Source organism: Manis pentadactyla, chromosome 14 (genome assembly GCF_030020395.1).
Source record: "Manis pentadactyla isolate mManPen7 chromosome 14, mManPen7.hap1, whole genome shotgun sequence".
Lineage (NCBI taxonomy): Eukaryota > Metazoa > Chordata > Mammalia > Pholidota > Manidae > Manis > Manis pentadactyla.
Window position 1 is genome coordinate 56620346 of NC_080032.1, and position 12833 is coordinate 56633178.

Below are 12833 nucleotides of genomic sequence, written 5' to 3' on the forward strand. Positions count from 1 at the left end.
CATATTGTCTTCTGTACTAGAAAGGGTATATGAGGATGTGGTCTATATAAAAGGAGCTAAAAGCTGTATTTTGTGATATGCAGAAAGCACATGTGCAGACACTGACTTTGTTACTCTGGATGTGTGTTGATTGTGTATCATGTCACTGTCCCTTGCTAATGAATGTGGACATTTAACACTGCACCACAGCATATGCACCTAACTTCAGTCCAAGGAAGTGGCAGAGATTGTTCACAGACATCGTGGTTTGTGGGGTTTATGCAGGTATTCTGGGCACCAGCACCAACTGCACCTTGAAACAAAGAAGGCTGAATGTGGATCAGCTATAAGCAGGGTGTATTTTTTAGGGAACGAACCCTTCTCCCCTGCCCCGGCACATCAGGTGGTCACTGTCATCTCTGTTTTGAACTCTGGGCAGGATCAGCATTGCACATGCACACACAGTCTCGGGCTGCAGTATTGAAATTACACCTGATGTCAGAATCACTTGCACAAGCTGTGGGGGTGCTGCGAGGGCTTCAGAGAAAGAGGTGTGCTGTTTTTGCAAAGTAGAAGGGCCTCTCAGCCAGTAGCTTATTTGTTTGGCCCTTCTGTTGACTAAAACAGGATTATTTCTCAAACCCTGTTCCAATTATAAAACCTCCCTGTCCCAAGCTGCCCCTTCCGGCTCAGTGTCCCCTGTGTGTGCCCTGTGGCTCTGTGATGGTCCCTTGCTGAGCTCCTCTTCCTCTTCCTGGAGTAACTGTCAGGTCTCCCTGCATCATAGAGATGCCTCTCTGCACATTGTCATCTCTCAGTCGTCCCGTCCACGACTCTTAACAGCATTGTAACTGTGAGTTTTTGGTATGTCCTGTCAGCTCACCCCCTTTTTGGTCTTATGGTCCGAAGTGTGACCGCCTTCCCCGGTTGTGGCATTGGCCCCCTCTGTGGAGAAGGGTGGGGCAGAAGGAAAGGGCACAGTTGGCTCTCCTGGGCATGTGGGGCATCGTGCCGTGGACTGGTGAAAGTTGCTTCTGTGTGGATAAGTCTCCCCCAGCACGTTCTGGCTCAGGATTCACAGCGCTGCTGGCGCCAGAGCCCTGAAAGCCCACAACACGAGCAGGCACTTCCTCTGTAGACTCGCAGCTTCCTTCTGCGGGCAGGCTTACCCACAGTTTGTTTTACCTGGAGCGCATGTGTCTGTGGTGACAGCTTAGAATGCTTCCTGTGGGTTTGCCACCTGCACACCCAGCAGCAGAGGCTGCATATTGGACACGGTCTCGGGCAGCGCTGTCCAGGCACACTGGGCATTTCTGAGGAGGGAGCCCGACACCCAAAGTCCAAAAGGCCCCATGTGGTGACAGCCCAGCGTCACTGCCCTCCCAGGAAGGAGCAGAGGAAGCAGACCCACTGACTTCACAGGCGGCCTGCCTGCCCACCCAGGGGCAGGGACCACTCATTCCTGTACAGGACACGCCCCTGTCAGGGACTGTCGCCCCATGCCTGGGTCTGCCTGGTTCAGTTTCTGTGCTGAAAAAAAGGACTTAATTCATTTGTAGACTTTGTTTCCCTTGTTTCTGCTTTTCCATTTCTTGTATTTTTTTCCTTTCCTCCTGTTGTTCCTTTCTCACTTTTTATGCTTTTTGTCCTCTGCTTGTTTTTTATTCACCTCTTCCTTTCCCTCTCCACTTCCAAACTCCTCCTCCTCCTCTTCCTTTTTGTTTTCCTTCGTCTCCTCCTCCTACTTGTTTGGTCCCTTTTGAAGTCGAGCCCAGTGGCGGGACTCCACGGCGTAGACCTCTCTCCTTCTGCCCGTGCTGTGTCCAGGAAGGTAACGTAACCCGCGTCCTCCACCACCTCTCAGGGGCCATAGCGACACTTGTCCGACAGGGACAGAACCCCAGCTAGTTCTCTTTCCCACTTCGACATTTGATGTAGCCCATTACAAAATTCCACCAGTATGTGGCAGTTTCTTAAAAAGTACAGTATCCCTTTGACTGTCTCAGGGGAGGACCGGGGTTTGGAGTGAAGCCAGAGAGCCTCGAGGCACGGACCTTACAGGCTGCGGCCGGGCGCGCCAGGCTTCTGCACCTCCATTTGTGCTTGAGCCTTTTGGTCTCAAATGCAGCAGGTAGAGGGACCACGGACACAGGCGGGGACCCTCCCCTCTGCAAGGCAGCGACTTGTACGGCCTAGTCGAGGAATACTGCCCTTAGAAGGACTGATCTGCAACAAACGCCTCTCAAATTCTTTTCCAAAACAACCGCTAAAAGCAGATTTCTCTACCCTGTGTCTTGCTGAGTGTGGGTGTGGTTTTGTTTTGTTTAGTTTTTAGTTTGTCTGATTTGAAGTCTGTTGTGATAGATCGTCCTTGAAAAGGCATGGGGGAGGGGAGGGGAGTGCGGCCGTGACTGGCCCTCACTGGCCTTACCTGCCCTCTATGGTGCCCATATCTGTCACCCACCCTGCCCTGTGCCTTTGCTCATCAGCTGTGAAGTCTCTAGCACAGCTCGTGAGTGGTGTTCAGATGTCTCCTGATGGAATTTTCTGTCCTTGCACATGGGAGGTGGGGAGGAGGGCAAGACGCCACCCGGGCAGCTTGCATGCCTCAGAACTCCATCTCCATGGCCACGTGGGCACACTGTGCAGAGACGCTCAGAACGGAATGCGTGGAACTGAGCCGTGGGCTGCATGAAAAGCCAAAGGACCGACTCTGTTGGGTTGGGTGAGGAGAGCTGGGGCCCACAGATGCCCCGGCTCACACTCCACAGCAGCAGGCCTGGCTGCCCAGGTGGGAGCTTCCACCCTTCAGAGTAGGACGAAGGCAGGGCCTCACCTGGGAGCATGGCCGCACGTGCTCAGGGCCGCACACAGACCCTGCTCACGTGAGTGCGACTCGTCTGCCTCGCCCGAGTGCGGCCCTGTTGACAGAGTACCTGGCTTGGTCCTAGTGCTTGTCAAGCAAACAGACCCGCAGAGAGTTGTCTGTGCACAGAGTGCCAGTGGGGAGAGCACAGGGAGGCCGTGAGCAGCGTCCCACTGGATGGTGTGTGCCCTATGTCTTCACTGGGGTAGAAATTCCAACCAAGTGGCTCATAAAACAGAAAGCACTTTAGAAGGTTTCCCAGTCCAGTGCCTCTTCGCTTGGTGCCCACAGGTGGGCTTCAGGAAGCCTGTGAACAGCCTGGAGTTCTATACTAACTGTTGGGTGTGTCCCTAGCTTTCCTAAGATTCTCAAAATGGTTTGTAATCCAAAAACATTGAAAACCCTCTGGCACAGTCTCTTGCCTATGGCAGGACCACACTATTGCCACGAGCTTCTTTGTGCTCCAGGGGAAAGGAACTGGTTCCCTCTCTGGGTGGTGTATCCCCTGGAGAGCCCTTCCTTCCATCCTCCTGCTGCAGGTGGGCGCGGTGGGGCCAGGCCACTCCCCATGGAGATTCAGAGACCATCCTGTGTCGGTGAGGACAGGCCGAGTTAGCCAGCAGGGAAGCTGCCTCCTTGTTTCTGTTTCTCTGCCCTGGTAGGAAACCTGAGAGTCACCCCAGGATATGTGGGACTTGTGGGAGAGTTTATCAGGAAGTCTGAGAGGCCACAAGCCAAGAAGGGCGCCTCCTTGGTCAGGATAGAAGTAAGTGTCAGTGCCAGTGGCCTGGAGGGGACGCCTCCCTGGGAAGGGCTGGGTTAATGAGTATAGTTCCTAAATGTACATTTGTCTTTTTCATTAGACTGTTTCCCTCAAAACAGACATAGTCCATAGCAAGTACCAAACATACTAGATGAACGAGAAAAGAATAAAGGAGGGCAGAGCATTGGAAACATACCAAGAGACGACCAGTGAGTGAGGTCCAAATGAGCCGGGACCAGGTTCCTGAGGGGTGAGAGCCAGTCCGGAAGGACAGGTGGAAGGCAGGCCCACTAGGTCAGGCACAGGCCACCTCAGCCCTGGCTCAGGAGTGTTCTGGCCGCATCCTGCTCGGCTCTTTGCACGTCTGCCTCCGTGTGCTGATCCCTGCCGGCGGGTGGACGGTGCACACCTGCCGCGCCTGACACACCTTCTGGCTTGGCAGGCATGGGCAAGAAGGACGACCCGAAGCTGATGCAGGAGTGGTTCAAGCTGGTGCAAGAGAAAAATGCCATGGTGCGCTACGAGTCAGAGCTGATGATTTTGTGAGTAGCCCTTGGACAGGGACCCAGCTAAGGGGGCATCAGCTCAGGGTCTGTCCCCTAATTTAAGGGATGAGGAGACACAGTCCCCAAGTCACTGTTTCATATCCCCCCTCGCCTGCAATGCCAGTGCCCGGGAGCTGGAATTGGAGGACCGGCAGAGCCGGCTGCAGCAGGAGCTCCGGGAGCGGATGGCAGTGGAAGGTGAGAGGGAGCTGGGGCGGGGGCGGGGGCTGCTGCATCCTGGCCCCAGACCTAACGTCTCCGGCTGCCGCCCAGATCACCTGAAGACGGAGGAGGAGCTGTCAGAGGAGAAGAGGATCCTGAACGAGATGCTGGATGTGGTCGAGCAGAGAGACTCCCTCGTGGCCTTGTTAGAGGAGCAGCGGCTGCGAGAGAAAGAGGAGGACAGGGACCTGGAGGCCGTCATGCTGTCAAAGGGCTTCAGCCTGAACTGGTCCTGAGCCCCTGCGCATGTCCTTGCGGCACCCACCTGACCAGGGCTGGGCTCCTCCAGACCACCGAGTCCCAGACTGGAGAAGGCCTGGGAGTTTGCACTCAAATGCCCACGTGCCTCTAGAAAATCAGGCCAGGCATCTGTGCTGCAGAAAACCCAGGTGAAGAGATACTGAGATGGTCGGCGGCCCACAGAGAGGCCCAGCCTGACCTCCCGCTTCAGGGAGAGAAGGGCGTGGAACGGAAACGCCTGCTCACTGCCCAGGCTTACAGTGGCTGGGGCCCCTCCACCCACAGGCATGCTGTTGAGGGGAGGAGGCTGCTGCCCCTGACAGAACCACAGCCCGAGGGTAGCCCTGCGGGCGTGGGGGCAGCTGTCTTCATGCGCCTGAAGCACCACCAAAGAGTCGAAGATGCTTTTCCCGAAAAAGCAAAAGTGTTGAGTCCTGACCCAGGAGGGGCAGCACCCACCCAGCACCGGGGCCCAAAGAGCCTGCCCCCCGGCCCGCACCACACACTGGGCCCTGAGTGGCCAAGTGCCTGAGGCCCCTCTCTGGCTGTGGCCCAAAGCCTGTAGACTGCTACATTTTGCTTTTAATTCACAACCATTTTGACACTGGAAAATCCTGACTTTGGTGGAGGGGAAGGCCCTACATCCCAAGCCCCAGTGGACAGGCAGGCGCCACTGCTCAGCTCTCCACATCAAGGCAGGAGGTTACCTTGTTCCTTGGTGTTTTTCCTGTGTTTGCACACTGAAACGAAGCTGACCGCCTGGTAAGATGCTCAGCTGCTTTGGACGCTTCTTGTCAATTAACTTATTTTTTTAATACTTGAAAAGAAGTGGCTTCATTTTTATGTCTTTACTAGAGACACTGGTCACCTGCACCTGCTGTAGGAGTGGCAGGGGTCTCTGTGTCCTGCACCCCCAGTCCCAGGCTGAGTGCTTGTTACCCTGTCTATTTATTAGCCTTCACGGTGTTGCTGACCGCTGGCATTGTGTGGTCCCCCATCACAGCCACCTGTCCCTGCCCACACTCAGTGTCGGCCCCTCCCCCTCCACCCACACCCCTCTTTCAGCTCTCGCTGTGGCGCCAGACGCCCATGTCTGCACCACCACTTGTCGAGGGTATGTGTCCCATTGAAGGCCGCTTGCCTCTCCTTGTTGGAATCCCAGCTCTGTAGAACCCATTGTTCTCTCAACTTTGGTGTCAGGATCTCACCTCCCACAACACATTTATTAAAGAAAGTTGCAGGTGCACCCTCTCCCAGGCTGGCTGAGATGGCATGTGGTGAGACTGTGGCACCCTCCTGAGCCAGCCGGATGGAGGTGCACATGCTGCAACAGGTGTCGGGCCACATGTGTCTCACAGGCTGCTCGCTGCTCCAGCCCAAACCTCCCTGTGCCCTCCTCTTCACCAGGAGGCAGGAAGTGGTAAACACTAGCTCCGGGGCAAATGCATGTTGCTTGTGGCTCAACCGGAGGCTGATGGGATGGCTCATGGAGCCACTGTGAGGACCCTGGTGAGGCAGCACCTGGCCCATGCATGGCATAAGTGAGCAGCCAGCCCCAGGCTCCTGTCAGTCCCAGGCTGCTTAGGAAGGTGCCCTGGCCGACTCTGGGTGGAGACAGGCTAGGGCAGGGAGAATGGAGGCCTGGCACCTTTTCAGACATCCCTGAGGCTAGGCAGGTGGGCGTCCGCGCCAACCTTCCTGCGAACCACACTGTGCCTCGACTTGAACAGCCGCTCTTGCTATGGAGGAGCAAAGGGCTGTCTTACTCTCCACTCTGCCAACAGCTGCCACCCGTCCTGCAGAGTCCCAGGGATATGCTGCTGACAGCCGCCACAGCTTTGGCTTCACTTCCCATCTGACAGCACAGTCTCCATTTTTATTCTCTTTTCTTGATAGTGGGGAGGGGACTGTGTTCTAGGTTCCATCTTTAAACCCCAGCATTCCAATAAAATTGGTCCTGTGGCCGGTCTTCACCACTGGTGTGGCCTTTTCCCAGCCCTCTCCACCTCCTGCCAGCCTATGTGGCCAGGCCCCGGACAGCACCTCTGACCCTGATCGCTCCTGCTAGCCCCAGAACAAGGGAGCCATGCGAAGTGCCCGCAGGGATGCAGCCAGCGAGGTGCTCCCAGGTGCTGGCCAGTATTGGTCAGCCTTCTACACCCCTGCCTCTTTACAAAGCCCACACTGATGCCTGCAGTGACTAGAAATGGTCTGAAGGCTGCATAGAAGCTTCAAAAATCCACAAACCTACAGGAGGGCCCCACTCCCAACAGTGTTACCACTCCAGGTTCTAGTAGAGCACTTGTATTTTTTAAGCTCCCATTTTATAACCACTGGTTTGTAGTTTCTGTTCGTACCCTGTTGAAATGCTGCATGGAATGTTTTCCAACTCCAGACATGCACACAGCTCCAGGAAGATTTGCTTCCCAAGAGTTAAGTCCCCTTGAAGGCAGGGGGAGCAGGGGAAAACAAAACAGTGAAATGTAGTAATTCCAGTGTAAGTGAGCCCAGACACAGGTCACCACAGAGGTCAGCCAGGCTTGGCATCAAGAGGCCAGCAGCTCCGTGTGGGCTCTAACCCTGTGCAAACCCCTGCTCGGATGGCAGCCTCGGGCCTTTGCCCCCAGGACAGTCCTCCAGCTGCTTCTGACCAGCAGTGATAACTATGCTATATCCTTTCAAAAGAAATTTTTCAGTGAGGCAGGAAGTGAAGGAGTTTCAAGAAGAACATTTTAAAGGTTGTAACAAGGGAGCTACAAAGGGGAATGAGCCATTTTATTGGGCAATAAAGTCTCTAAAGAAATACAGAGTGCATTTCTCAAATGGCTCTGCTGGAATTGGCCATGAGCCAGAATGCATTTCCACATTCCACCACCCACTGTTCTTGGGTAGGCAGTATCCATGCAAGTCATTTGACGTCTAGCGTGTGTATGGTGTGTACAAGGTGGCTTAAAGAATACAACTCTTCTTAGTTGTGTATTTTTTAGTTCTCCATGTTATCCTGGCTGAGCCGTCAGCTGCTACCACTTTGGAAAATGTCCAGAGCAGCCAAGTGTGGAGCTCTTGAAAGCCAAGGGGGAGTTGGTGGGTCAGGGTTCAAGCTCTTGAAAGCCAAGCACCAGCACTCCACTGCAGAGATGAAGTGTGTTCTGTCAAATCAGAGTGGCCCCATGCTCCTAGCAGCCTGTGCAATTCCCGGCCAGGCAGATGTGTCCTTTGACAAAGCTGACCAATGGTGTGGGCTCTGCAGCCTCCAGGCTTAAATTGTTCAGATGTGTCCATGTCCCTGTGAACAGTTAGTGCATAGGGTCTTAGAGCTGATGTCACCTTTCTGTAGATGGGAATCATCCCCCAGATATCAAAGGGAATGATCTGGCCAACTCCTTTCTGCTACAAGCAGCCTACTAAGCTGCTTTTCCAAACGGAGGCACAGTCCAGCTGTCATCTTCCCTTTGTGTGCTGACCTATCAGGAGCATAGCGGGTATCAGCCACAGCCCAAGGTGCTGCACTGCCACCTGGAGCAGTAATGGAGGCAGGCTTAAGGCCACTGCACGGAAGCTGGCTGTCAGCTATCCCAGGACGAGAGGGGCCTAGCTGGCAGAAATGTGGACATCGTAGGCAGAAAAAATAAGCTATACTGTGGCTCTAGATTCCCGAAAGGATAGCTGGGTCACGGCTGTGCCTGCTGGGCAGGACAGTGGAGCCCGGAGGCACCCATGCTGATGCCGTCCTCAGAGGGCCTCCCTTTGATTCGAGCGAGAGGCAGGCAGGATGTGCCTGCAGTTCACAGCAAGCACATGGAACCGGAGCTGCTAGTGCCCAGCAGGCAGCCCAAGTGGAAGACTGCAGGAGCCCACTGCCAGGGCCGCCTCCAGAGCACCTGCACCCCCTTCCCCGAAGCCCCGCACCCTGAGTGCTCAGAGTCCCTCCTCAGGGCCAGCAAACCAGCAGAGGGTGCATGCATTTCACTTCACTTCATGAGCTGGCTGGGCTGCCTGCTTGAGACACCCCCTCTGGGCTACGTGTGCGAAGCCCTCCCCCAGCAGGGAGGGGAAGAAGCCATCCTCCTAGGTGAGTTAGGGCCCACCAAAACACCAGCCTTGGGGGCCAGAGCTGCACCTTGTTGCTCCGAACCCAGGAGCCTGTGTCAGGTGCCCCAGAGTCACAGAGGCCCTCGGGGGACACTCCTGGACAGCCTGCTGCTGCTGGACTTTACCAGGAAACATTCTGGGATGGCCCTACTCCATGTACCGCCTGCCGAGAGCCTACATTAGATTTAGTTGGGGTTCAGGCTTCTGTGGGTAGCCTACGTTTGCCGGCTGCCTCTGCCTGAGAAGCCACTTGTTAACAGGAGCGGCATGGAAGGGGACAGTCCCGTGGTGTGCACACACACTGCCCTTTTCCACACCCAGCGTGGCCTTTCTGAACTGGAGTGGGCATCTAGTTCTGAGGTAGGCCGGACATTGGCCTTGGAGCCGTGAGAGTGGCCCAGCCCTGGGGCTGGCCAGGCAGGACCCAAGGGGCAGATTTCCCCACACCGGCCAGCATCCGAGAGCCCGGAAGAGGACGGCTGTATCAAATGCTTGCAAAGTAGGTGGCTGGGACACCCTCCAGGCTGGAGAGGGGCCCCTGGGTGGCAGGAGCAGGTGTGCGCCTTTCACACCTGTATGAAAGAGTCTAGGCTCCCTGTGAGGGCAGTAGGGAGTGGGAGTTGGTGGGTTAGGGTTCCAGATCAGACACAAGCTTCTCTCTGCCTCCTCCCCAGCATCAGACATTGCCTTAGGCACATCCCTTAATTGATCAGGACCTCCCTCCCTCCATCTAACCTGGGCTGGTGACCAACCCACAGGATCCGTGGGAGGGCAGGACATCCAAGGGTCTGAGGTTCTTGGACCACCCTGCAGACAGACACAGATGTATTAAGTGGTGGTGACTAGCGTACACACGAGGAAGGGGTGAGGAGGGCTGTGGGAACTTCGCCCCACACCCCTGGGGGCTGACTCTCCCGCCAGGTAACCTCAGATCTGCCTGGAGCCAGTGGGCCTGTGCATTTATTTTTCATGATAGTAAATGTGGGGCTGAATCTTCCCTCTCCTCTCGGGAATGTAACTTACTAGACAGACACCGGTCCTCCGCTCAGGCAGTGATCCCAGGACCCCGGCCAGCCACTGCAGGGCATGCCTGAGCCAGCACTCCGGACACCCTGACTTCCTGCGCCATCTCTGCAGCCCAGAGCCACCAGCACCAGCCGCCTCCCCCTGAGACAGCTGCCTCCGACCTGCTCCCAGGCCTCCGCAGTCACTAAGGGTGGAGCCATCCAGTCCGCATCAGGGGATCAGTGTTGGGTGCTGAGCTGGGGTTCCCTGCATGTGCCACAGGCAACTGGCACAGCAAGTAACAAGGAAAACAAGTCACTGGGCAGAGAATCCCCTATGGGCCCCTTGGCTCTGCACTATGGCCCCCAGGTTGTCTCCCCGAGAGGCTGGATGTCAGGTCTTCCCTGTGGGAGAAAAGACATGACCAGAAGCACCTGACAGCCAGTGGCTCCCTTTCCCAGCTGCATTTTGCTTAACTTTTTTTAAAGAAATGTTTTTTAAAGAATTAAATACCAGTTAAAAACTGTGACCAAGGCCAGACTTCACTTGGTACCAGCCTCATAGAGGGACAGAATAACATTTCTGGCCCCAGTAATTAATGTTTTAAGTCCTCATCAAATTGTTCTTAAAATCACCTGTAAAAAAATCTGGGGCGAGCAGGAGGATCGCGTGGAGGGGTGTGTGCCAGAGCCGGATGGGACTAGGTCTCAGCGCTTGGCGCTTGACACTGGTCTGGGAACAAGCCAGCGCTCAGCGACCCAGAGGGCGGCAGAGCCTTAACTCCGAGGGTGGTAACCAGCGTCCCTTGCGAGCACCCAGCTCCTGGGAGGTGGAGAGCCGCCAGGGCCCTGCTGAGTTCCATAGGACAACATTTGGGAGACATGGAGAAGACAGGTTTTCTGGAACACTGTGCTGGCTGAGGTGGCCCTCGTGCCGCTGGCCTGGCAGTGATTCGCCTGGGATGTAACCTAAGTTCACCTGCATCTGAGAAGAGCCCTGCTCACCCTGCTCATGGCTAATTTTTAGAGTCTTCATGGGAAGGAAAGTGGGAGCAACTAGAAAACATCCTCAGTGTGGTGGGCGCATGTCTACCCACCACTGTTCACACTGGTGGGCAAAAAGCAGAATAAAGACAGTCATTATTTTTGTCTTCTGTATGAAAGAGTATCGTTTCCCCTCAGTAAGCAAATTCACACACCTAGGGGACTGGGATGTGCCCGTAAAACAAGGGCTGTGGGGGCACCTTGCCTCCATGGGGCCCCAGTACCAGGATCACCTGCCCACCCAGGCAGTGACCACAGCCCACTGGCTGGCCTCCAGCAGGGCTGTGCTGAGGGGCCAGGGACACTGCAGCTGCCCTAACGGGGTTCCAGAGCTCTCCTGGTGCAGCCACTTCTGCTGGCCTGTGACCCTGAGCTAGCAAGAATTCCCCTCCCCTCCTTCCCTCCACCTTGTCATGCATCTTGAAGTAAAAGGGCAGGCAGAAGAATTCTTTTTGCCCCACCAAAGACAGCGCCTCCATTAGCATCTGGTGCTGCTCCATCTCCAGGGGGTGGAAGCTGGCCGTGCAGTACAGAGGCTGATGGGGGGAGGAGGGTCCTGCCCTAGGAAAGGCGGGATGGCAGGGGCTTAAGACAACAGACGTCTGGACTGAGAAGCTAACTACCCAGTCAGGGATGATCAATTAGGAACCTACCCACTTCAAGGCCAGGTTGGGACAAGGCCTGTGAGCAGCAGAGGCTAGGCAGCCCTGCAGCCTGGCCCCCTTGCCCACCTGGCCTGGGAAGTATGTGCTTTCTGCTCAAGAGTTGGAGGTGGGCGAAGAACTTAGTGCTTAAACAAGTAGAAGCAACAGAATGATGTCTGCCCCCCAACTTCCTACCCGAAAGCCCATACCTTTTTCTTCCCTGGAGAGGAATTCTCCAAGGCCCAGGGGAGAACTGAGGGACATGACCAGCCCTTGTCCAGCTGTGGGGACCAGACCTAGCACCTTAAGACGCCTAAGAGCTGACCTTGGCTGAGAGCTGAGCAGTGAGTCCAGCCAGGTAAGGGGCCACCGTGTGGTGCTGAGCAGAGTGCAGCGCCCTCCTGGGAGCCCACGGTGTGCCTGTGACCAGACCCGGCAGCAGCTGCTCAGGTCTGGGTCCCAGGAAATTCGGACACCTGCACAGCCTCTGTAGGGAAGGAAGGCAGGCAGACTGAGTATAGGGAAACCCAGCAGCAATGAGGCTGGAAGCTTCACGTTAGGTGAAGCCTGTGCCTCCTCGCCTTCGTAACTCAGAGCCAGACATTGCTGTCCGGCCACAGGTCAGCCCTGGTGTGCACGGCCACAGCAGTGAGAGTCTCAGGCCTTGCTCGAGGGACACCAAGGCCCACACGGCACTCTGCCCTGCCATACGGCGCTCTTGATCTGTGCAGCTTTGAGCCGCATTCGGGACACTGATCTGCCCTTCTCAACATCCTGGCCTCCAACAGGTCGTGTGAACAGGTGAGACCCCCTGCCCTCACCCGTGCCAGGAGCCCCACTCCCTTCCCTTGGCCAACGTCCAGGCAGAGACTTCAGGCAGGGCAGGGGCAAGAGGAAGACCAGTGTGAAGAGGCCACGCCCTGGGGGTCAAAGGCTGGAGGACCAGGCGCTCTGGCAGTCAGCCCACCTCCCCGGGAAGTTCCCCTGCAGCCGTCCTGGCAGAGCCAGGACCGTTCTCAAGTTGTCCATCCCCTTAGGCCTTGGGAGTCATCTCTCCGAAAGTCACTCTGCTTTGATTCCGTGGGTGGGGGCCTCACTGGCAACTCTTGGTTGGTAGCCCTGATAGAAAGGTTCAGAGGGAAAGGCTGTCTAAGATAACATTGGAAATCCCAGACTGGTCACTCTGACTCAGCGCAACAGGTGCTGAGTCATAGTGGGGGCAGAGCCGGGCCGCTGCCCATCCCCCGCAGGTTCCCAGGGCACCTGAGGTCTACTGAGAGCCTGAGGCGATGCTGGGCACGGGCCCTGTGGGGAAATGAGAGGCTCCTAGAGAAGTCAGTGACCAAGTCCAGGTGCAGGCAGCAGAAGCACGAGGAGCCCTGAGGGGCTGTGGAGCGGCACTAGAGGTCACGAGCAGGCAGGGGGAGGGGACAG

General features: G+C 56.1%; 1 protein-coding gene across 19 annotated transcripts in view; it reads left to right on the forward strand.

Moving 5' to 3' along the window:
* Window positions 1–10867, forward strand: part of MICAL3 (microtubule associated monooxygenase, calponin and LIM domain containing 3) — a 210285-nt gene extending 199418 nt beyond the window's left edge. For 16 of the 19 annotated variants that reach the window (XM_036932453.2, XM_036932452.2, XM_036932451.2 and 13 more), the window contains 3 exons: window positions 4051–4150; window positions 4278–4351; window positions 4427–10867. In XM_036932453.2, the coding sequence (XP_036788348.2) occupies window positions 4051–4150; window positions 4278–4351; window positions 4427–4727 (475 nt within the window). In that variant the 3' untranslated portion in view covers window positions 4728–10867. Of the gene's footprint in view, window positions 1–1744; window positions 1811–4050; window positions 4151–4277; window positions 4352–4426 lie in introns of all 19 variants that reach the window. The other 3 variants (XR_008993621.1, XR_005034010.2, XM_036932460.2) reach the window with 3 other exon arrangements.
* The last annotated feature ends 1966 nt before the right edge of the window (window positions 10868–12833 follow it).